General features: G+C 42.8%; 1 protein-coding gene and 1 long non-coding RNA gene across 5 annotated transcripts in view; one reads left to right on the forward strand and one right to left on the reverse strand.

Annotated features, from left to right (window-relative positions):
- The window catches only part of TMEM131L (transmembrane 131 like), a 169,361-nt gene extending 150,744 nt beyond the window's left edge, over nucleotides 1-18,617 (reverse strand). For all 3 annotated transcript variants that reach the window (XM_042935265.1, XM_042935264.1, XM_042935267.1), the window contains exons 1-3: nucleotides 18,433-18,617; nucleotides 17,660-17,730; nucleotides 9,203-9,246 (exon numbers count right to left, since the gene is read on the reverse strand). In XM_042935265.1, coding sequence (XP_042791199.1) covers nucleotides 9,203-9,246; nucleotides 17,660-17,730; nucleotides 18,433-18,556 — 239 coding nt within the window. In that variant the 5' untranslated portion in view covers nucleotides 18,557-18,617. The remainder of the gene's footprint in view (nucleotides 1-9,202; nucleotides 9,247-17,659; nucleotides 17,731-18,432) is intronic.
- A 137-nt stretch (nucleotides 18,618-18,754) lies between these two features.
- Nucleotides 18,755-22,268, forward strand: part of LOC122217782 — a 93,001-nt gene continuing 89,487 nt past the window's right edge. The window contains exons 1-3 of one of the 2 annotated variants that reach the window (XR_006201675.1): nucleotides 18,755-19,002; nucleotides 20,060-20,799; nucleotides 20,883-20,947. This is a non-coding gene — a long non-coding RNA (uncharacterized LOC122217782). The remainder of the gene's footprint in view (nucleotides 19,003-20,059; nucleotides 20,800-20,882; nucleotides 20,948-22,268) is intronic. The other variant, XR_006201676.1, reaches the window with a different exon arrangement.

Here is a 22,268-nt window from a genome sequence, read left to right on the forward strand (position 1 = left end):
ACTTCAAAAAAAATTAAATAACTTCAAATTCTCAATAAATTAAAATTTTTTTCCGAAGAATTTTCATGTTCATAGCAAATTTTTAAAAACTATATCCCCACTACTTGGGGGAAAACATGGGGAAAGACTATAATAAACAAGTAAGACTTCCCTTATATCATTTATAAATTAGTTGCAAAGATAATTCAAAAACAACGGTTCTGAAAAACATCTTTATTGAGCACAACATCTGTGAAATACCATCCAGATTTCCGCAGTTAATTATTTGTAAAGCGGCAACATTCTTTTGTTACATTTATTGGAGGAGGGGTGGGAATCACTATTACTCTAGAGTCATATTTCACATGTGGAAGACTGTAACAACAAACGAATAATTTGATGACAATTCATTTGAAATTAGAGTAACAAGCTCCTGGGAGACCCCATTATCTTAACACTTGTGTTCCTAGACAGAGAATACTGCCTTGGGAAATTATATTTCTGTTCTGAACCTTGAAACCCCAAGCTTTGCCGCCCTCTTAAGCAGTAAGAAGTTTGGCGTCACAACACATCCAGAATGCCTTCGTAGAATTAATCACTACTGCTGCCAATGTATTGGGATCCGTCTAAAAAGGACTTTTATTTTTCATCACCCCATCAAGATGAATGGGTTAAAGAGCAACCCAAAGCACAATTCTCACTACATAAAAGAAGCCCAAGACAATCACAATGTCAGCTCATCTCTAACTCTGTCGCTATAAGCTTTCTTGAAGAAAGAAGCTGAGTTCCCAATGGCAAAACACTCAAGTCTCTCTCTTCCTCATGGTGGTACCTTCGCTCTGGCCTGAAATAAGCCCCTTATAAATCTTCTATGTACTTTTAAGTAACCACATTGTCATTCCAACAGCTAGGCTGTTGAATCTGCCTAGCTCTTACTGCAGGATGCACACCTGACTGAACAGACTCCACAGAGTTAGGTTACTGTTAAATGTTTGTGACAGGTAGCAATAATCAGACAAGCCACCCAGTGGCATATGGAATGAGGCCAGCCAAGAGTCAGCCTTTGAATGTTGAATTAAGGCACTTGTCCTAAAGCAATCCTTCCTAAAGTAACGAACGAACACCAAGTTTCTGGCACTGGATATGCCATGTTTACGGGCCATACCCAGGCTCTCCAGACTTCAATTCCACTTTATTGTTTCAGGAATGTGAACATTAATGAAATGTTTTGCTTATTTTTATTCTAGACTAACTCTTCAAAATACACCTGGAATTATTAAAATTGGTTCAAATATCTTTTTTGATATAAAGATATAAATTAGCACAAGCCTGATCACTCTGGAGTCTGTAAGATAAATCTAGGGAAAATAATAATTTTTTTAGAGGAAGTAATAATTTCAATGAAAATCTGAATTTGGATACTGATCCTATTAGACTATTTTTCTAATTCCACTTGAGGGCTAAATAATTATATAAATAAGTTTCAAAAGTTTTGCTAAAAGTTTCACAACCTAAAAAAAAAACAAACAAGGTTTTTGTGACTTGAAAACAATTTTAATATATGCCAAGAACCCTGTTTAAAACCTTGTATTCTAAGGATATCTAAATTATGAGATCTATTACAGTCAAAGAAAATTCACTTTACACTGTTACGGCCATGAAGATGATCACTAAATGCATTCATTCCACAGCCCTCCCAGGGCCCACATGACCGTGTAGAAGGTCTCAACAGGGCACACAGAGATAGAGCTAATCACCCATTCTCTTTTAAAAAACACACCAACTGCAATAACCTAATTTAAAAACCACAACCTCTAATACTAATACCAGTCCTTGGACTTCAATGGCAAATATAACTTGTGGGCTTGGATATGAAGAACATGTGGAACATTATAAGCAATCAATCTAAAAGACTTAAATTTAAAAACAGGAGCTTACATCCCTTCATTTGGCAGGTCTTCACCCAAGTGTTAGTTAGGTACTAGGTTAGGTGCTGAGGAATCAGTCAAATGAGACTCAGGACAATCCTGGGACAGGCAATTTTAAAACAGGGATGAGCCCTGTGCTAGGAGAAGTGTCATCGTGTGCCATGTGGAGTCGGTCACGTGGGCAGGTTAGCCAGAGAAAAGAGAGAGAGCACGAGCCCAAGTGCAAGAGGGGAAGTGAGAAGCAGGGGCAGGAAGGCTGAAGAGGTGAGCAGGGCCTAGAAGACCCAAGGCCTTCTACACCATGCTCAGGTCTTCTGCACTTCATCACGAAGGTAAGGTTGTTTGCAAGAGGAATGATAGGAAAGGATGTATGACTTGGATACATTATGCAGGGAGGAAGACGAAGAACAAACCTGGGTAGCTATAAAATGGAGGCAGCAGACCATCTGAAGAAGATGCAGCCATACCTGATGATCATCTACTAGGTGGGGAGTATGAAGGATTCGGGGGGGGGGGGTGGGGGGCCATCCTGGTTTCTGGCTTATGCAAATGAATGCACGGTACAGCAGCGGGGGAAGGGCTGAGAAGGACCCGAGCCCAAGAGCTCAGTTCCAGACACACTAGGTTAGCAGCACCTGAAAGCTAAAGGGAGCTCTCTGTGGGCAACTGGGCAGGTGAGACCCCTGGCTCGAAGGTACAATCTAAGTGCAAGTTCTTTCTACATAAGACCCAAGAGAACAGGTGAGATCACCTGGGGAAACGGCAGAGGGAGAGAGAAGCAGGCCCACAAGGGAACCCTGAGGAGGCACACAAAGGTTAAAAAGCTATGATCCTGTCAACAGGTGAGGAACTTTGAGGTTGCGCTGGAAACACAGCTTTCAACTTCTAAAGGAGAACAAAGAAAAGTGAAAAGCAGTTCCATTCCCTGTGGGGGCTCTGAAATCCCCTTGACTGCCAAAAGAAGTTTCCCTAATGATTAAGTCGTTTTTGTCTGCAATTATATCTTTCAGTATGTTGCTGAAAGGTTAACAAGACTTTCTGCACGTTCTGACTTCAAGGATCTGCCTTTAACTGATGTTAAACTACTTCAGGAGAACACATTTTGCTGCTGTTACTGATCATATAAAAACACATTAAAAACACACAACACAATGACAACTTCCACAGACGCTGTACCTGACCAGTCGGTACTGATGATTTTTATATAACAATTTTTAGAAGCTGACGTACTATACTGTTCACCTCGGCGATGCTCACACTTTTCACATTCTAACAAATTATACCCCAACAAGGCTTATGGGAGCTGTGTACAGAGCCAGACAACCTTCCCAGAGAGCATTCAATTCCAGCAAGAGCTGAAGTCCAGTCTCACTTGCTCTCATTGCTTCAGTCCCAACCGCAACCTCTCTCTCTCAGCAAAGAAACTGATTACTGCTGATATTTGAGAACACCCCGGAGAAAAATGGGGACGCAGAGGCAAGAGGCAAGAAAGTCTTTCAAATATTGCTTTTCTGGCATTCAACCAAATATAATTACATAGCATTCATAGAAGATTAAGTCAAGTTAATACAAACAAAATCTTCAGTGAGGCCAATTTCCCTGAAAGCTTTCCCAAACTCTGTTTGAGATCACAGGCTGGCTACTCCAGAACCCTCCGCCCCAGGATTAATGGTGGTCTGCTTCGGGCCCTGCCCTGGGCCATCTGGAGAGTGAGACACAGAGCCCTCCTCCTCTATCTAGATTCTCACCGGGGACAGATGTCAGTGCCACCTACACTTTTCTTGGGACATCTGGAGATTCTATTTTATGGTCAAATCTCTCTTGAAACTCTCTTCTCTCTTGAGTCCCAAGAAAGACTCCTCTATGTGAGTGCTCTCAGAGACGAGGCATTCATGTTGTAGAATTCGTAAGTACTGACTCTACTGACTTCAAGTCCAACTTAATATCATTGAGAATTGGCCTTGTGGGGTAGTAATTAAAACAAAAATCTCAAAAATGTTTGAAAAATGTGTAAAGAGGTAGTAATAACTTCATAAATAAGATTTAGGATAAAGGACATTAACCTAGCAGAGCAAATCAAATATTAGATTACAACCCAAAGTATAAATTAATATCCATAAGTCCATATACTGATATAAATGACTGAATGAATGAGAGAAAATAAGCAAATTTCCCATAAAGAAGAAGTCCAAATAATTTATGCAGGTGGAGCTTAATTCCATTTAATGACTTATCTCCAAAGAGTGTAGCATGGAAAGATGGAAAGAAAAGAGTTAGCCAGGTGATTAAGGTCAACATCAAAGTGATAAGCCATGCTGATAGCAGATATCCTCAATATGTGATGAGAATACCAATGTATAGCTGTGGCCTTCCTCCCCAAAACGCATAATAACCCCAGTCTAACAAAGAGGAAAAACATCAGGCAACCCCAAACCGAGGGATATTTTACAAAATACCTGAGCAGTACTCCTCCAAACTGTTAAGATTTCAAAAACAAGGGAGGTCTGACAAACTGTCACAATCAAGAGGTCCTAAGGAGACATGACAACTAAAAGTAATGTGGGATCCTGGACAGAGAAATGACACCAGGGAAAAATTTGTGACGTTCAAATAGTGTGGAGTTTAGTTCATGGTAATGTAGCAATGCTGGTTTCTTAGTTGTGACAAACGTGCCACAGTAATGGAAGATGTTAACTGCAGGATAAACTGCATGAGGGGTATACAGGAATACTCTGCCATCTTCACAGCTTTTCTGTAAATCTACATCTATCCTAAAGCCAAAGGTCTGTTTCAACTGTAGCAAGACATTATATGAGCTTTGGAGGTATTAAATTTTTCATTAAAAAAAATTCCCAGGGGCACCTGGCTGGCTCAGTTAAGCGTCCAACTCTTAATCTCGGCTCAGGTCATGATCTCACAGTTCAGGAGATCGAGCCCCACGTCAGGCTTTGCGCTGGCAGCACAGAGCCTGCTTGGAATTCTCTCCCCATCTCTCTGCCCCTCCTGTGCTCTCTCCCTCTCGAAGTAAATAAACTTAAAAAAAAATCTCCAACTGTGCAGTAAAGGTAAGTGAATACTAAGTACTTAGGTGACTCATTTACATACCACGTGACATCACACTTACAGAGGGAATTCTTGCCAAGGACTCGAGAACCTACATTTTCAGAAAATGGACACAAAGAAAGTTTTCTAATAGCACCATCCAACCCATGTCATGATGTTATCTTTACACATAAGGAACAAATTCTAAGCAAAAAAAAAAAAAAAAAAAAAAAAGGCCAGAAGAAACAAAGAGGAAGAGGCTTGGAAGTTTGGAAGTCAAGTTAAAAGGAAGGCAACTATGGATAACATGACAGCAAAATACTAGAATATTTTATATCGAGAAGATTAAAATATATAAATCAGGGCTGATCGAAATGTGAATCATGATTAAGAAATTTTTTAATCAATCCAGTCGTGGCAAACAGCATTTCTTTTTTTCCATGAAATAAGATGGACTAAAAAAATTCTATGGATGGGTGGTAGTGATTGGTTGCACAACAATGTGAAAGTACTGAATGCCACAGAACTGACATTTAAAAATGGTTAAAACGGTGGGGCGCCTGGGTGGTTTAGTCGGTTAAGTGTCCGACTTCAGCCCGGGTCATGATCTCGTGGTCCGTGAGTTCGAGCCCCGCGTTGGGCTCTGGGCTGATGGCTCAGAGCCTGGAGCCTGCTTCCGATTCTGTGTCTCCCTCTCTCTCTGCCCCTCCCCCGTTCATGCTCTGTCTTTCTCTGTCTCAAAAATAAATAAACGTTAAAAAAAAAATTTTTTTTAATAAAAATAAAAATGGTTAAAACGGGGGATGCCTGGATGGCTCAGTTGGTTGAGCGTCCGACTTTGGCTCAGGTCACGGTCTCATGGTTTTCAAGTTCAAGCCCCACGTCCAGCTCACTGCTGTCAGTGCAAAGCCTGTTTTGGATCCTCTGTCCCCCCTCTCTCTCTCTCTGCCCCTCCCCTGCTCATTCTCTCTCTCTCTCTCAAAAATAAATTTTAAAAAATGGTTAAAATGGTAAGTGTAATGTATATTTTATCACAGTAAAAAAATTTAAAATAGAAAAGAGTATGTCCTAGGTGGTAAAGGTAAGCACTATTTGATAAATAAACCATGTGCATACACATTCATACATCCACATATATGCCTATGGGCAGGTAGGTAATCTTGATGTAAAATGCATCTCTTACCAGGAGTCACTGTCAAAAAGCCCGAAAGCCACTGTTCTAAATCACTGCTACAATTCTCTCTCCCCACACACCTTCACAGCAACCTGACACTATGTCAAAAGACCAACAGGAATAAAATCTACTAATACCTTAAAGTCTGACAGAAAACTGACGAAAAAAAACCAGCTCCCACTGAGAGGAAAGGAGAGAACCGAAGCAATCTACAAAACAGGAGAACAAAGGCTAAGGCCCGAGTAACAGGCTGGATGCACCCACCCCCGGAGATGCTGCCCAGGCCTTCCATGCTCCGGACTCACAGCATCAACTGCCTCCCTGCCATCTCCAGACTTGTCATACCAAGTCTGACATTCCGATGAGACAACCAACCAGAGTTCCTGATTTCCCTCCCCCTAATTCCTTTCCCATCCCTCCAGATGCTCAAGCCAAATTTTAGAAGCCCTCCATGACATACTTCTCTTTCCCTCACTCTCCACCACTGACAGAGCAATGAATCTGTTCCACTCCCAAAATTCATCTCAGAACTTTCCACGTCCCTTCATTGCCACTCCCCCCAGCCTCGTCTGAACAACTGCCAGCATCCTGCACCTTTTCTTAATTCCACACACTCTAACAGAGGATTGTGACAAACTCTGAACTCTGCCCCATATATTTATCCTCCATTTAAAATTTTATACAATGGGGGCGCCTGGGTGGCGCAGTCGGTTAAGCGTCCGACTTCAGCCAGGTCACGATCTCGTGGTCCGTGAGTTCGAGCCCCGCGTCAGGCTCTGGGCTGATGGCTCGGAGCCTGGAGCCTGTTTCCGATTCTGTGTCTCCCTCTCTCTCTGCCCCTCCCCCGTTCATGCTCTGTCTCTCTCTGTCCCAAAAATAAATAAAAAACGTTGAAAAAAAAAATTTTTTTTAATTTTATACAATGAATTTAAATGGTCACAAAGAATGTAAATCTCTGGTATATTATAAATGATGGCATCTTTAATAAACTCACAATCACTTCTTAAAATATATTCAACGGAATCTAAATACCACTGCAATGAAATCCATCATCATCCATTTTTTTAAGTAATCCCTACACCCAACGTGGGCCTCAAACTCATGACCCCAAGATCAAGAGTCGCACGCTCTACCAACTGAGCCAGCCAGGAGCCCTATCATCGCCCATTTTTTAAAAACACATCTATAAGCATTCCTGAATAGCTGGATATTCCCTCCAAGGATTTTAACCTAATACATACATCTTTATGTTCAAATACTTGTGCAACAAAACTATGGGTATACATTGAAATAGGCTTTTTAAAAAACATTCCTGTGACCACAGGGTTCAAATGTTAAATATTTTTTTCTTCTGAATTGAGTTACCATTACAATTTTTACTAGTACAAAACTGATCAACAAATTTTATAAATTTTGATAGGAAATTAAACATAAAGAAACAAATTTACTGAAAATGCATCCTTTAATGAAATGGATGAGTGTCTTACCCCCTATCATTGGTTCATGTAAATATTATATTTAATATAAGCACTGAAAAAGCTTGTTTACATAAACAGATGTGAATGGAAGGAGCATTGTTATAGCACTGTCCCTATATTCTCTAAACACCCTCAGTGTTTATCCAAAAATCACAGTGATCTATGATTAAAAATAACTTTTGGGGCACCTGGGGGGCTCAGTTGGTTAAGTGTCCGACTTCAGCTCAGGTCATGATCTTGCGGCTTGTGGGTTCGAGCCCCACCTTGGGCTCTGTGCTGACAGCTCGGAGCCTGGGGCCTGCTTCAGATTCTGTGTCTCCTTCTCTCTCTGCCCTCCCCCACTCATACTCTTTCTGTCTCTCTCTCTCAAAAATAAACATTAAAAAAAATAATTTTGATCATCTATCAACTGCGAATTTGATTATGTCCTTAAATTTTGTTGAAAGATTCAAAAGCCACCAGAGTTACAAAAGAATTTGTCATCTAATCAGAGTTAACTGCTTCTCCTAACCAATATCAGCATTTCAAAGCCACACCTCTGATTGCCCAAGATGAAGTACTCGTAAGACTGGGGCTGGGTAAGAAGTATGCCTTTCTTTTGTAAAGTGGAGAAGAGAGATTACAAAAGAAGAGGTGAAAAAGGATAACTCACAACCTCAGATCAATTTCAGGAGACTATAGGACAGTGGGATCTAAAAGCTGATTCCCTGGAAGTTATCCCTGTGCCCAGGTACCACTTAGAGTCTCCATGCACCTCCAAGGGACCAGACATCTCAGTTTGACAAGTGACCGAGACTGTACCACGACCAAAGTATTCTCTTAAAAATGTAATTTACACCTTTCAATTTGCTAGCCCCTGCTTTAAATCCTTCAACAAACCATACCACCCTTAAAAAAACAAAACCCAACCTCCGTAATGTGTTTTCTAGGGTCCTACCTCACCTCACTATCCCACAAACCACCCAGGCCTTCTCCAAGTTCCTGGAATGCTGCCAGTGCTTCCTACCTCAGGGCCTTTGCACCTGCCATTCCCACTGCCTATGGTACGTTCCCTCTGTTTGCTGCACGGCCATTCCTCCACATCCTCCAGACTTCAGCTTAAATGTAACCTCCTAAGAGGGGCCTCAACTGACCACCCCTTCTTCTTCATTATACTATAGCAATCTAATTCTTGGTAGTTATAACTGCAATATTTTGTTTTATTTACAGTAATGTCTGACTACACCGCTATATGCAACACAGGTTTTGTTCACTGTTTTATGCCCACCACTCAGCACTGTGCCTGATGCTCAACAGATATTTGTGAGCAAGAGGACAGCATAAGCATGCCACGAAAAATGTGAAGTTGAGAGTGCATGTGAGAGTATGTGTGGGGTGGGGGGGCAGGGGGGTATTTCTAACAGCTTTCTATACAACCTTATTTTAAAACAAAGTCATATGAATTATCAGAGAGTATAGATACCCCAAATGCCAAAGAGAAAGGTATATTACAGATATGTCAAACACATAAACATAGCTGTACATATACCAAGACTTTGACAGCATCCAAAGTGAGCAGCAATATTCAGCATGCAGGTATTTGCTCCTGTTGTTTTTCTTACCTCTGCTCTTGAGAATGTTCCTCCATATCCTCTTCAGAATCACCCTATTGATAAAAGAACATGGTTTAACAGTTATTTCAAAATAACACAAAAATCTCCAAAAGAAACAGTTCTTCAAATTAAACACAGGTAATAACCTTGTAACGAATATCTAAAAACAGTGCCTGATACACAGCAGGCATTCAGTATCTACTGAAAGAATAACACTAGTAATGACACCACTAAAAGCCATAAACAGCCAAGTGATCCCTTAGATATTTTATGTAAAAATCCTCATTTAAAACCACAACCTACATAATCTCAAAATTAGTTTGACATCTCTTCTCTCCAAGAGCCTTTTAACATTTAAGTTACACAGGGACACCTGGGTGGCTCAGTCGGTTAAGCATCTGACTTCGGCTCAGGTCATGATCTCACAGTTTGTGAGTTCGAGCCCCACATCAGGCTCTGTCCTGACAGCTCAGAGCCTGGAGCCTGCTTCAGATTCTGTCTCCCTCTCTCTCTCTGCCCCTCCCCCGCTCATGCTCTGTCTCTCTCTCTCTCTCTCTCAAAAATAAATAAACATTTAAAACAAAAAACATTTAAGTTACACAAAAGTCACACAAAATAAAGTTTAACAATATAGGAAATGGATCGGTTAGCTCGCAATCCCCCAAATGGATATCCGACGTATTTTGACATCAACATAAAAAAGGCTGATCAATTTTATAAATAGTATAAACATCACACTCAAAAGCACTTCCAAAATCCTCTCCCAGACTTACCAGGCTAAAATCTAACTACATGTCATATAACAAGAGGGTAAAAAGAAAAGGCACGTGAAACCAAAACACAAGGGCAGATCGGATTAGATACTACATGTAATCTGCCTGACGGACTCTATCTTGACCATTCTTTCCCGAAGCTCACCATTGCTGGCTTCAGGAATACCAAGCCTTCCTGGTCCTCCAGCTTCTCTCTAACCCTTGGCTCTCAGCACTTACTGCCTCATTGCCCTCTTCCTCCCTGTCACTGCCAGTCCTCCTGGGCCCAGACTCCCTACACCAATTCGAACCATAGGGCCCAAATCCCCAGTGCCAGCCCCCATGCCTCATTCAATCACACGTGTGGATACTCAGGGAATGCCTATCTTCCCCGAGAGCAAGACTCCTGAGATTCTGGTGAGCACTGCACCAAGCCATGGCCAACAGATGGCAAATACTCCACAATACTTGGAGGATGGATTCATTTACAGCTTCAGCCCTACTGGCAAATGCCTCCAGGACATATGCATTTTGTCTCCCCAGAAATAGTTACAACCAACACTTACTTATCAACATCAGGGGCCCCTGCCAAGTGGTTTCTGTTCTAACGCGCCTCTTTCTGTCAAGGATACCAACATCCTCCTTGACTCATGGCAAACCTTAAGGTCATCTTAAACTGCTCTCCTTCCTTCGCCTCCAGGCATAAAGACCTACCCACTCATCTGAAATAGGGTACAGACCTGTCCTTTCTTCTCCATCCCTTCTGCCAGCAAATCAGCCCATACTTTCAGCACCCCAGGCCTCCATTACTACCACACACAGGGCTTCTTCCTCTGTTTAAGACTGCTGCCTCCAGGGGCACCTGGGTGGCTCAGTCAGTGAAGCGTCCGATTTCAGCTCAGGTCATGATCTCACAGTCCATGGGTTTGAGCCCTGCGTCAGGCTCTGTGCTGACAGTTTGGATCCTGGAGCCTGCTTCAGATTCTGTGTCTCCCTCTCTCTGCCCCTCCCCACTCATTCTCTCCCTCTCTCTCTCTCTCCCTCCCTCCCTCTCAAAATAATAAAAACATTACCAAAAAAAGAACAAAAAACAAAAAACAGACTGCTGTCTCCAACCCATCCCGTGTGCCACTGCAAGACCAATTTTCTTCACCATCAATCATGACTTACCACCCGCATGGTATGGACCCAGCATCCAATGTCATTGCGTTAATCTCTGCTCGAGAGCCTTCCACGACTCCCTAACTGCTAGTCAGATGTACTCCAAGCTCCTTAACCTGTAACTGAGCAACTGTCAATTGACTTCGCCATAGCCATCTCAATCTCTATAGCCACACTTCATCAAGTGCTCTGGGCTCCAATTCAAAGCATCAACTTTAAAAACACTGAACTGTCACCCATGTAAGGGTCTAGACAAGGCCCCATTCACACCTTTGCTAATGCAGCTCTCCAAGTGCCCTCCCACCCTTAAGCTTTAACAGACCCCTCTAATACACACTGTTCTTCCTCTCTCCTCTCAGTTCCTACATTTCAGCACTTGAATGTTATCTCAGGGTATTACCAGCCTTATCTCCCCAACACCACCAGGCTCTCAAAGGGCAGGAACCAAATCCTGTAATTCCCCCACCCCATCCTTTAGCAGTGCCTCAGGGCCCTTGCACTAGCTATTCTAAATCTCCCACTGCTTTCAAGGGTTGGTTCAAATGTCAAATATATCCCTTCTCAAAGGGATCTGCCTTGACTTAAATTAAAACTCCAGTTCCCATCACCTGAATCTTCTCCAGTCTGCCACCACAAAGCACTGATGCCTTCCTAACAGACTAAATAAGTGACAATTTATTCTACTCCTTATTTACTATCTATATGCCTCCTGTAGACTGGAAGCTCCACAAGGGCGGTAGTTTTTGTTCAACGTGACACCCACAGCACATAGACCAGTGCTTGGCCCACAGTATGCACTCAACAAACGTCTGCAGAGCTAAGCACCATCTAGCTGGTTCTTAAATGCTAATGGATATATACCTTACACCTGCTAGAATGGCCATTATCAAAAAGACAAGAAATAAAACCTGTTGGTGAGGATGTGGAGAAAAGAGAACCCTCCTGCTCTGTTGGTGGGAATGCCAACTGGTGCAGCCACTGTGGAGAACCGGATGGAAATGCCTCAAAAAATTAAAAATTGATCTAACAATTGCCCTTCTGGGTATTGATCTGAAGAAAACGGAAACACTAATTTGAAAAAGTATCTATACCCAACAGCATTATTTACAATAGCCAAGACATGTAAACATCTATCCATTGATAGATGAATGGATAATGATGTGGTGGTTTGTGTGTGTATGCAGATATATGTGTACATGCATATAAATATATATATATATATATGTATACATAATGAAATACTATTCAGCCATTAAAAAAACACACACACAAAATTGCACCACTTGTGACAACACGGATGGACTGTTACGGCATTATGCTAAGTGAAATAAGTCAAACAGAGAAAGACAAATACTTTATGGTCATTCTCAAATACAGAATTTAAAAAACAAAAACAAATACCAAATTCATAGATACAGACAATAGACTGGTAATTGCTGGCAGGGGGTGGGGTGCAAAACGGGTGAAGAAGGTCAAAAGGTACAAACTTCCAGTAATAAAATAAGTGAGTCTCTGGGGATGTAAGGTACAGCATGATGGCAAGTTAATAATACTGCACTGCATATTTGAAAGTGATTCAGAGTAAACCTTAAAAAAGTTCTTATCACAAGACAAAAAAAAATGTTTTTATAATTGTGTATGGTGACAGATGGTAACTAGACTTACTGTTATGTTATACACCTGAAACTAATATAATGTATGTCAATTATACCCCAATAAAAAGTTTTAATGCTTTTTAAAAAAATGTTTTTAATGTTTATTTATTTTTGTGAGACAGAGAGAGAGACAGAGTGTGAGCGGGTGAGGGGCAGAGAGAGAGAGAAAGGGAGACACAGAATCTGAAACAGGCTCGAGGCTCTGAGCTGTCAGCACAGAGCCCGATGGAGGGCTTGAACTCCAGAACAGTTAGATCATGACCTAGGCCAAAGTCAGACGCTTAACTGACTGAGCCACCCAGGTGCCCCAATAAAAAAAATTTTTAAGCAAAAATGTAGAAAATACTAGCGGATATGACTATTGATTATTTTTAAAGACTTCATTAAGCAAATTTTTCTAACTCAAAACAGAACATGAAAGTATCTCTCTCAGACACAGGAACTTTATCACAACACTTTTCCTGGTCAGACTGCTAAAACTCACACAGAGCACAGGCTTTAACCCTGAACACCACCTGGGTTCAAATCACACCACTCCTGCTTTCATATAGCCTTGGGCAAATTATTTAATGACTCTGGGCCTCAATTTCCTCATCTGTAAAAATCAAGTCATAACACTTCACAGTTTTTCATGTATTACCATGAGTATTAATAACTCATAAAGTGCTTAAACAATGCCAGTGATATTCAACCCATGTCAGCTATTATTTTTTTTATGTTGATAGTGGAAGTAGATTAAGCCCAAAATAAATCTCTATGACAAAAAGATTTCTAAATACCAGTCAATGATTCACTGACTGGAGCAAGATGCTATTACATAACACAGTACCTGAGATAATAAAGAATTCAGATATTCAATGTACCATTTCCCGTTTCACTTTCTACTAGTTTCCGTTATCTATACCCTCAGACTAAAGGGGTAAGACATGAGTTTTTTAAAGGCAGAGACTCTTTCTTATTCATCACTGTATCCCAGGGGCCTAACTGGGTCAGGCCCATGCTAAGCGTCTGCTAGATGAACAAACAAGGCCAGAAAAGCACTGAGCCCACCCCCCCCCAACCCCCCACAAACAGACCAACATGATTCTGTATCAGGTAACAGCTGTTCTCACTCAGCACCAATGTCTGTGTCCCAAACCTAGCTGGGGGGGGGGGGGGGGGGGGGGGGGGGTAGGAGCAAGACTTCTCTTCTCAGCAAAGGCTGAATGCATTAGAACAAATTCTAGATTCCCTTCTTTCTACTAGAACTGATACAAAACAACGACAACGACACAATAATAGGAAATCAAAGCTTAAGGCATTACACCTGCCGTCTTCGAAACTAACCTCATAAACAGGACAACACACTGGTAACTGCCTCTCCTCCCCTAGGAAGAACTCATGGGCTAACCACTGAATGCCTTCTGTATGCAGAACCATGGGGCCACAATGGGCCCACCAAGCTCAAAAGCCCAAACCCTCTTACAGGAAATCCAGTTAGGGCAAGAAGGCACCCCCAAGGCAAAGGAAAAACTGCAGACACCTAAGAAACTCAAAAGGAGAGAAATGACAGTGCTGCTGCCTAGTTAGAAGTCTAGAAGGACTGGCTCTTTGGGAACAGCAGGGCAATAGCATTCGTCCTTCCATTCAACAGATACCTGTGGGGCCTCCTCTGCCAAGGGTCAGGCTGTAGGGAGCATCCTAGATGACTGACTGGAGCAACACACCAGGTCAGATTGCGGAAGGCCCCGAGGGCCAGAGCAGGTCAAGGGGATCAGCGGGATTTTTACTTGAAGGCGAAGTAGGAAGGTGCACAAAGCAGTATCTTGGCACACTCGCAATTTCTTCTTGATAATAAGCTAATGAAAACATTTTTTGGTTCCTAACCATCACCACTTTGGATTCAGTGTGTTGAAGGAGGGGTAAAGACAGAAGAGGGGGAAAATTCTGTAAATGTAAGAATAAAATCGCATTTTTTTCTTCCTTCTCATCATCACCAGGGATAGAGTTTTTTATGTTCCTACACCAAAATATCCTACCACATAAAACAGCATCTAACAAAAAGACATGAATAATATTATGTATCTATACAACTGCAGAGAACATACAGGACTGAGTTATCTGCACTGGTTCAAGCCCTTCAAAGTAGGAAAGCTGTCCCATGCTCTCCAGGGACCAAATCTAGGAGTCAGCTGAGATACTGACAAAATAATAGGTAACATACATGAAGAGCTTACTAAGTTCAAGATACTTTTAATCCTCGCAAAATCCTCTGAGATCAACACTGCTATTACCCCCATTTTGCAGGTGAAGAAACTGAGGATGAGGGGTGAAAAGGGATGGAACCGGGAGTCAAATCCTGGAACCCTGGACAGAATTTGGAAGATGATACCAATTCAATTGTTATATTTGTTTTTATTAATGATGCACTCTTCTAGTTCTTGATCACTTAAAGACCCATTAGAAAAAGGAAAAAAAAAAAAAAAAAAGATGACCCAATCACCAGAAAACATTTCCAAAATAAATAACTATAAATAATTAGTGGTGGTAAATGTTAACATTCAATTCTGTAATGCCACATCTTCTGGGGCTCCCATTTCACCTATCACTGACAAATCTTAGCTTCTGAAGCTGCCTCGGAGTCTTCTGAGTGAAAGGAACCCAACCTAGAAATTAATTAAGGAGAAACCCTCAAATTTAAAAAACACCTATAAATACTCCCTTTTCAGCTGACTCCATGACACACGAGGGAGCTTTTTTTTTGGGGGGGGGGGGGGGAGTCAAAATACTTTGAAGAGAATTCTCTAAAAATAACTGTCTTCAGAACTCACTGTGGTTTATATGTGTATATATTATATATATGCAGTTTAGAGAGATATGCATATAAAGGTGCAGTTTAGATAAATAATATAGATGCATATATATCCTCACCCCCACCCAGGTATGTGCAGGGTAAAATAGTCTCTAAAAGATACACATATAGACAGAAACGAAGTATTTAGAAAATTATTTTGAACACCAGTTTCACTTTCATTATAGCTTTGATTAAAATAGTTTAGTTATAAATGCTTCTATACTGAGTAGTCCAGAAAGACAGCTTCTAAATTGTGACTTTTTTTTTTTTACCAAAGCAAACTGTATTATCCATATAAACAAAACAAAACCAAAAATTAAGACTTTTATAAAATAACTTTCATGGCTATAAATAATATCATTAATCCTATCACAGGCCTTGACATTTCCATCTCTGAGCACAGTGACTAAATCTTCAACTAATGCTCCAACAAATCAGAGTCTATAATTTACTTTCCTTTCTGTCTGGGTTGGCTTCCAACACTAACCAGTAAGAGGGTACAGGCTACAATTGAGTAAAAATGCAAATGCATATGGATATACACCAGTGCTTCTCAACCCGGGCAATTTTGCTCCCCAGGGACATTTTGCAATGTCTGGGGACATTTTTAGCTCTCACAACTGGGGGGGAAGAGGGAGGAGAAAGTGCCACTAGCATCTAGTGGGTAAAGACAGAGATGCTCTCACTGCTTGACATCCTATAGCCCCCACAACACAGAATTCTCCACCCCACAGTGTCGTTAATGCTGCTTTTGAACACCACTGAGATACACAAATATAACTATTTTTAAAAAGTAAAAACGTCAAATTTTAAATGTGGATCTTTCAGTAGAATCATGAACAATTTCTATTTAGTTCTTTTCATCTTTATGTATTTTCCAAACCCTCACAATACACATCTGTTATTTATAATCAGAAAAAAAAATCCATTTGGGAATAGACTTTTAAGAGAAGGACAGACTATTTGCTCCCCATCCCGATAAGGCTTCTTCTCAAAGGACTGGTCTCATTCAGCTTGCAGGCCTTCAGGGAAGGTCCAAGAAAATTTTCCTCTAAAAATCACCTCTCCGCCTTGTAGCTGTTATTCATTAGCCCTGGTAAAGGGGAATATTCTGAATATCTCAAAACCAGCACTCTAATGCTTCACATAGGAGGGAGAAACTTAAATGTAAAACAGCACAGTTCTTCAGGGAACTTATAGCTAGACATCCTGTTTTTCCAAACAGCCACCAGAGACAACATAGAATTAAGTGCTGTCACCAATGTGGGAATTAATGAACATCTTAAAAACTACCACACGCAAGCTGAATATTCCCTTACAATTCAACACCCCCCAAAAAACAGTATTTGGGGTCACTACTGTTGCTGCTGTAAAGCAGTCAACAACATATTAAAATGTGTACATCTGCACTCAAATGTTAAAGTTAAACCTTCACACAATGCTTTGCAGGACCGTATCTACGTATGATGCCACATATTCTCAATGAAATGCTAGTAATTATTTTTCCACATGCAATCATTGTATCATATGGGGGAGAAACCCCCAAAACCTGAAATTCAAGTTGTTAAGAGGGTGTATCTAACACGAATTAAAGGCCCTTGGAAAAAATCCAAGACTACAATCTTTTAAAGTCACATCTTCATCGCAAAGCTACTTAACGCTAATGGCAAGTGCCACTCACTAACACTTGTGAAATCAATATTCCTGTTGTCCTCAGGCACACACAGCTCCAGCTCACTTAGGGAACAGGGCACACGTCCCTCGCGCACCCAGGTCTACAGCCCGCCGAGGGGCCCGCCCTTCCCCTCCACAAGGCTGCCGCTGGCTGGCCTCGGCCCTGCTGAGGTGGCCTGGGCTCCCACCTCCTGAACTTGGGGCGGGCGTGACTCACGCCCTGTCACATGGCGCGGGAGGAGGCTGGGAAGGCCACCGCTGCCAGGTGTTCAGGCTCGGCCCGACCGTTTATTTGCCTTGCAAAGTGGCCCGAGCGCCTGTGCCGCTGGGGGGCCGACGGCCTGTCCTCCCTCGCACACCCACACCAGCCCTGTCACCTGGTCGTCCTCACCTGAGTGGGCAGCAGGAGTTCCCCTTCTTCTGCCTGCCACAGCTCCACCACGTTCTGCAAGGGCTCAATCGCTGCACGAACACCAAAAAATACACCGCATTTTAATGCACGGAAAAGAAATGCTTCCTGTTTCCCTATCATGCCCCCGTGCACTCGCCTCACCAAAACAAGTCACCCTTTCCTTCTCTAAGCGGAGGCCACCCGAGGACAAGAACACAATGGACGGGGTGCAAGCGGGCGGCCCCTCTGACAGAGAGTAGGGAGCGTGCAAGGTCGGGGTTCTTGTGCTGGTAGGGGTAGGGGGGACGCAGGGGGATAGCCACCCGGCGGGCCGCTCGGCGCTCCGCATCCCGCAGCATCTGGGGCTGGCGTCTGCAGGATGGGTCCTGGGCGGCCAAGCTCGAGGAACAAAGCTGCAGGAAGCCGGGCCGCGGCGGGGCCCCAGCGCGCGCCACACAAAGCGGGGGCTGCGCCCGGGGCGCCCGGGGCCCGCGCACAAAGGCTCCGGGGCGCGTGCGGCTAGCGGTCCGCGCCGCTGTCCCCAAGCTCCGCGACTGCCCAGCTTTCCGTTTGTCTGAGGGCGGGGGGCGCGGGAGGGGACGCTGTGGTTAGAAAATGTTATCAGCCGAGAATTGCAACCGCTTTCCTTCCTCCTCCTGCCCCTTTCCCCTTCCTCCCCTCGCCCTCTTATAGATTTCAGCAGTTCCCTAAAAGAAAGAGAAGGGGGGGGGCGGGGTGGAGAAGGAGAGCGAGCACAGCGGCGCAAGGCTGACCTTGTCCCTGAGCCCCTCCCGGGCGACAGCAGGGCAGGAGGACCTGGAAGACGCCCAGCAGGAGGTTCACGGCCGCGGCGGTGCGGCAGTAGCAGCCCGGCTGCGGGCGTCGGAGCCCCGCCATGCTGGTGCTCGCGCTCCTCTCGGGTGCTCGCCGCGCTCGCTGTTCGCTCGCTGGCGCCGGGGCTGCCTCGCCCCGGGCCCGCCCCCGCGCCGCCCCGCCCCGCCCCGCCCCGCGTCGCCCCCGCCCCCGCCCCGCCCCCGCCGCAGCCGCCGCCGCTGCCGCCGCCGCCGCAGCTGCTGCAGCTCCGGCCCCGGGCGCGCCGCTCGCTCTGCGCGCGTGTGCGCCACAGATAGGGAGGGACGGAACGCGGCGGGGCGCGGGGGAACGTGGACAATGCGAACGCTGCGGCCCTGGGCGCCCCGCCCGGGCGCGGACCACACGGCTGCGGGCCCGCCCCACAGCGCCCCGCGGCGTCCTTCCCAAATCTGCGGTCCCCAGGCGCTGTCTGCGGCTGTGACGGGGTCTCTTAGAGCTGTCGGGAGAGACTACCAGGCCACTGTCGCCAAGTGCGATTTGAGGAACTTTCGGGTGGTTTCCTCTTTGTTTGGGCACGCTGGCACAGTCGGGTTATTACCCACGAGGGAGGAGGGCGGTGTTGGGGGGCGGGGGTGGGAGTGAGGAGTCGCCGGGCCAGAGGCCTCAGACAGGATATTAGTGGAAATAATGCAGTGGTTGTCAGGAAACGCTAGTGCAGCCACATGGCTACTGCCAGTTATGCAGCGAGGATATCCGGTGGCTGCAAAGTCTGTAATTTAAAATAAAAAGAGCTCTCCCAAGACCCGAGAGACTGACCTCAGCGAGGCGTGGCGGTGGTGCGCCTGGCAGCCTCCGAGGAGACGGCCCAGGTTGTGACAGGTGGGGAAGCCTCTTCCTAGGGCATTTATAGCTGCAAAGACCCTGCAAATACTCCCTTAGGATTCATACTGCAAAATTCAGCCAGCCTCTTCGGAAACATGGTTGAGGTCGAGGTCGGTTGCCTGTTTCTAACATTAACTGGGTAATATACATAATACCTGAAAATGTATTTTCTAGCCCCATTATTTGACGCCTATAACCAAAAAGTACGTCTAATATCTGAGATCCCGTTTAAGTTTTAATATCATGCCTTTGCCAACGGTACCACAAACAAAGGTTTTATTCAGGAATCGCTTTGCATAAGCTGGAAGTATTGGCAGTCTTAAGGGTTTTTTTAACTAGTTTGCTGCTTCCAGAGTAGTTTGTGTGAAATTCAGAGAATTTGAGCAGTGTAGAATAAGGAGAAGTGACTGGGGCACACCTGTCTGTTTACATTGATCCTCTATTTAATTGTTTCTGGTGCCTTACAGTCTAGACAATGGAAAAGCAGTGGTCAAAATAGCAGGAGGGATGCCAAAGAACTAAATCAATCATGGATCCTTTTCTCCCAAGGAAAAAGTCACTTTGCCTTATCCAACTTCAAGACCCCCAGTATTTTCTCAGTTCCTTGTCTTTTTCCTGTGTTCCCTGCCAGCATCTCCCTTTCTGTAGCAAGGATCGCCAGTCCCATCCTAATGAGTTTTTTTTTTCTTCGTTTTATTTCTCTAGGTTTGTATTTCCCCTTGAGCTCTGAAGATTCTCCTCTGTGTTAAGGGGCTGTCTTCTGTCAAAAAATACTTGCCAGAGCCCAAGGAGACAGTAACTGCACCTTCAAAGTTTGTTTCTAAATGAATATTCTGTCATTGGCCTATTTATTTACAATATGTATTTTTAAGTCCTCTCATGACTTAGAATGGAAAACAAGCAAACATTGATGAACATGAAACAGGTTTCATGAAACAAGTTTAATAAAAAGTCATGGTACAAACTTTTTTACTATTTTTTTTTTCTTATTGCTAATTTTTAAACTATCTTACTTTTTTACTAAAAGCCTTTCCCACAATAACCAGTATCACACAATCAATGAAAATGACTTAAAAGAGGAAAATTGCTGTGGACCATTATTAAAAAAACAGCTCTATTTTGTTCTCGTACTGAAACTTTTTGAAGGCCAGCTTGATTTTCAAGTTGTGATCTTGTGGACTTTACAAAGTGGGTAATGCTATTTGACTGTTGTTCAAAAAGCCAGAAGCATGTATCTGCAGTGCCATGGGGTTGGAGAGGGATACAGGATTACACAGCTGTCTTCTTAGATAAATCTGACCTACTTAGCCTTCTCTGGAGGTATTTTTCATGCTGACTCATGAACAACAGGAAAGTTATGGCCCATTAAGTAGCATCCATGTTTTGAAGTAAACTTCTTCTCCAAAGAAGACTCCTGTGTCATTGATGCCATTATTTGCCTGCAGGTAATAAATATTCTTTTGTCACAGAATATTAGAGTTGGAAAAATTTGGCTATTAAGTAATAGCACAACTGCATCATTTTACAGAAGGAGAAACTGAAGCCCAGAAAGGATGAGAAATATCCAAGTTATAATAGCAAAGTTATGGAGAAGTATGTATAAATAATGTTAACTAAAGAAAAAAAAATTAATAGAAACATGAATTAACTCAATATGCAAATTATAAACACAAAACTAAGCATGGAAGAGGCACTGAGGAGATAACTTACTAGAGTTTATCATTTTTTTTAAGTGTAAAATGTGATGATTTAATTATACATTGTGAAGTGATTACCACTATCAAGTACATGAATACATCTATCACCTCCCATAGCTACCTTTGTGTGTGTGAAAATCTACTCTCCTAACAAATTTCAAATATACAGTAGAATATTATTAACTCTGGTCTCCATGTTGAATATTAGATCCCCAAAACTTAAAAAAAATTTTTTCTTTTATTTAAATCCAAGTTAGTTGACATATAGTATAATAATGGCTTCAGGAATAGAATTTAGTGATTCTCCACTTACATATAATACCCAGTGCTCATCACAACAAGTGCCCTGCTATCCCCATCCCCCCACCCTACACCCCCTTGAGCAACCCTCAGTTTGTTCTCTGTATTTAAATGTCTCTTATGGTTTGCCTCCCTCTTTGTTTTTATCTTATTTTTCCTTCCCTTTCCCTATGTTCAAATATTTTATTTCTTAAATTCCACATGAGTGAAATCATATATTTGTATTTCTCTGACTGATTTATTTCATTTAGCATAATTATTCTAGTTCCATCCACATTGTGGAAAATGGCAAGATTTCATTCCTTTTGATCAAGTAATATTCCATTATATATATATATATACATATATATGTATATATATATATACATATATATATGTATATATATATACATGTATATATGTATATATATACATATATATATATACATATATATATATGTATATATATATACACCAAATCTTATTTATCCATTCATCAGTAGATGGATATTTGGGCTCTTTTCATAATTTGGCTATTGTTGATAGTGCTGCTATAAACATTGGGGGAGTTTATCAATTTTAAGTTAGATCCATACAAGTTAATTTAAACACATGTGCACATAAACACACACATCTACCTAGCGGGTAGCTGGATGGCTCAGTCGGTTGAGCACCTGACTCTTGATTTCCACTCAGGTTATGATTGCATGGTTTCATGAATTCACACCCCACTTTGGGCTCTGTGCACTGACTGCATAAAGCCTGCTTGAGATTCTCCTTCTCTCTCTACCCCTCCCCCACTTGCACTCTGTCTCCCTCAAAATAAATAAATAAACTTAAAAAAATTAAAAAATAAAACACATACACACACACCTAAGAGCGCCTGGCTAATTCAGTCCAAAGAGCATGCAACTCTTGATCTTGAGGTTGTGAGTTCA

The sequence above is a fragment of the Panthera leo genome, chromosome B1, assembly GCF_018350215.1.
Source record: "Panthera leo isolate Ple1 chromosome B1, P.leo_Ple1_pat1.1, whole genome shotgun sequence".
In the NCBI taxonomy this organism is placed as follows: domain Eukaryota; kingdom Metazoa; phylum Chordata; class Mammalia; order Carnivora; family Felidae; genus Panthera; species Panthera leo.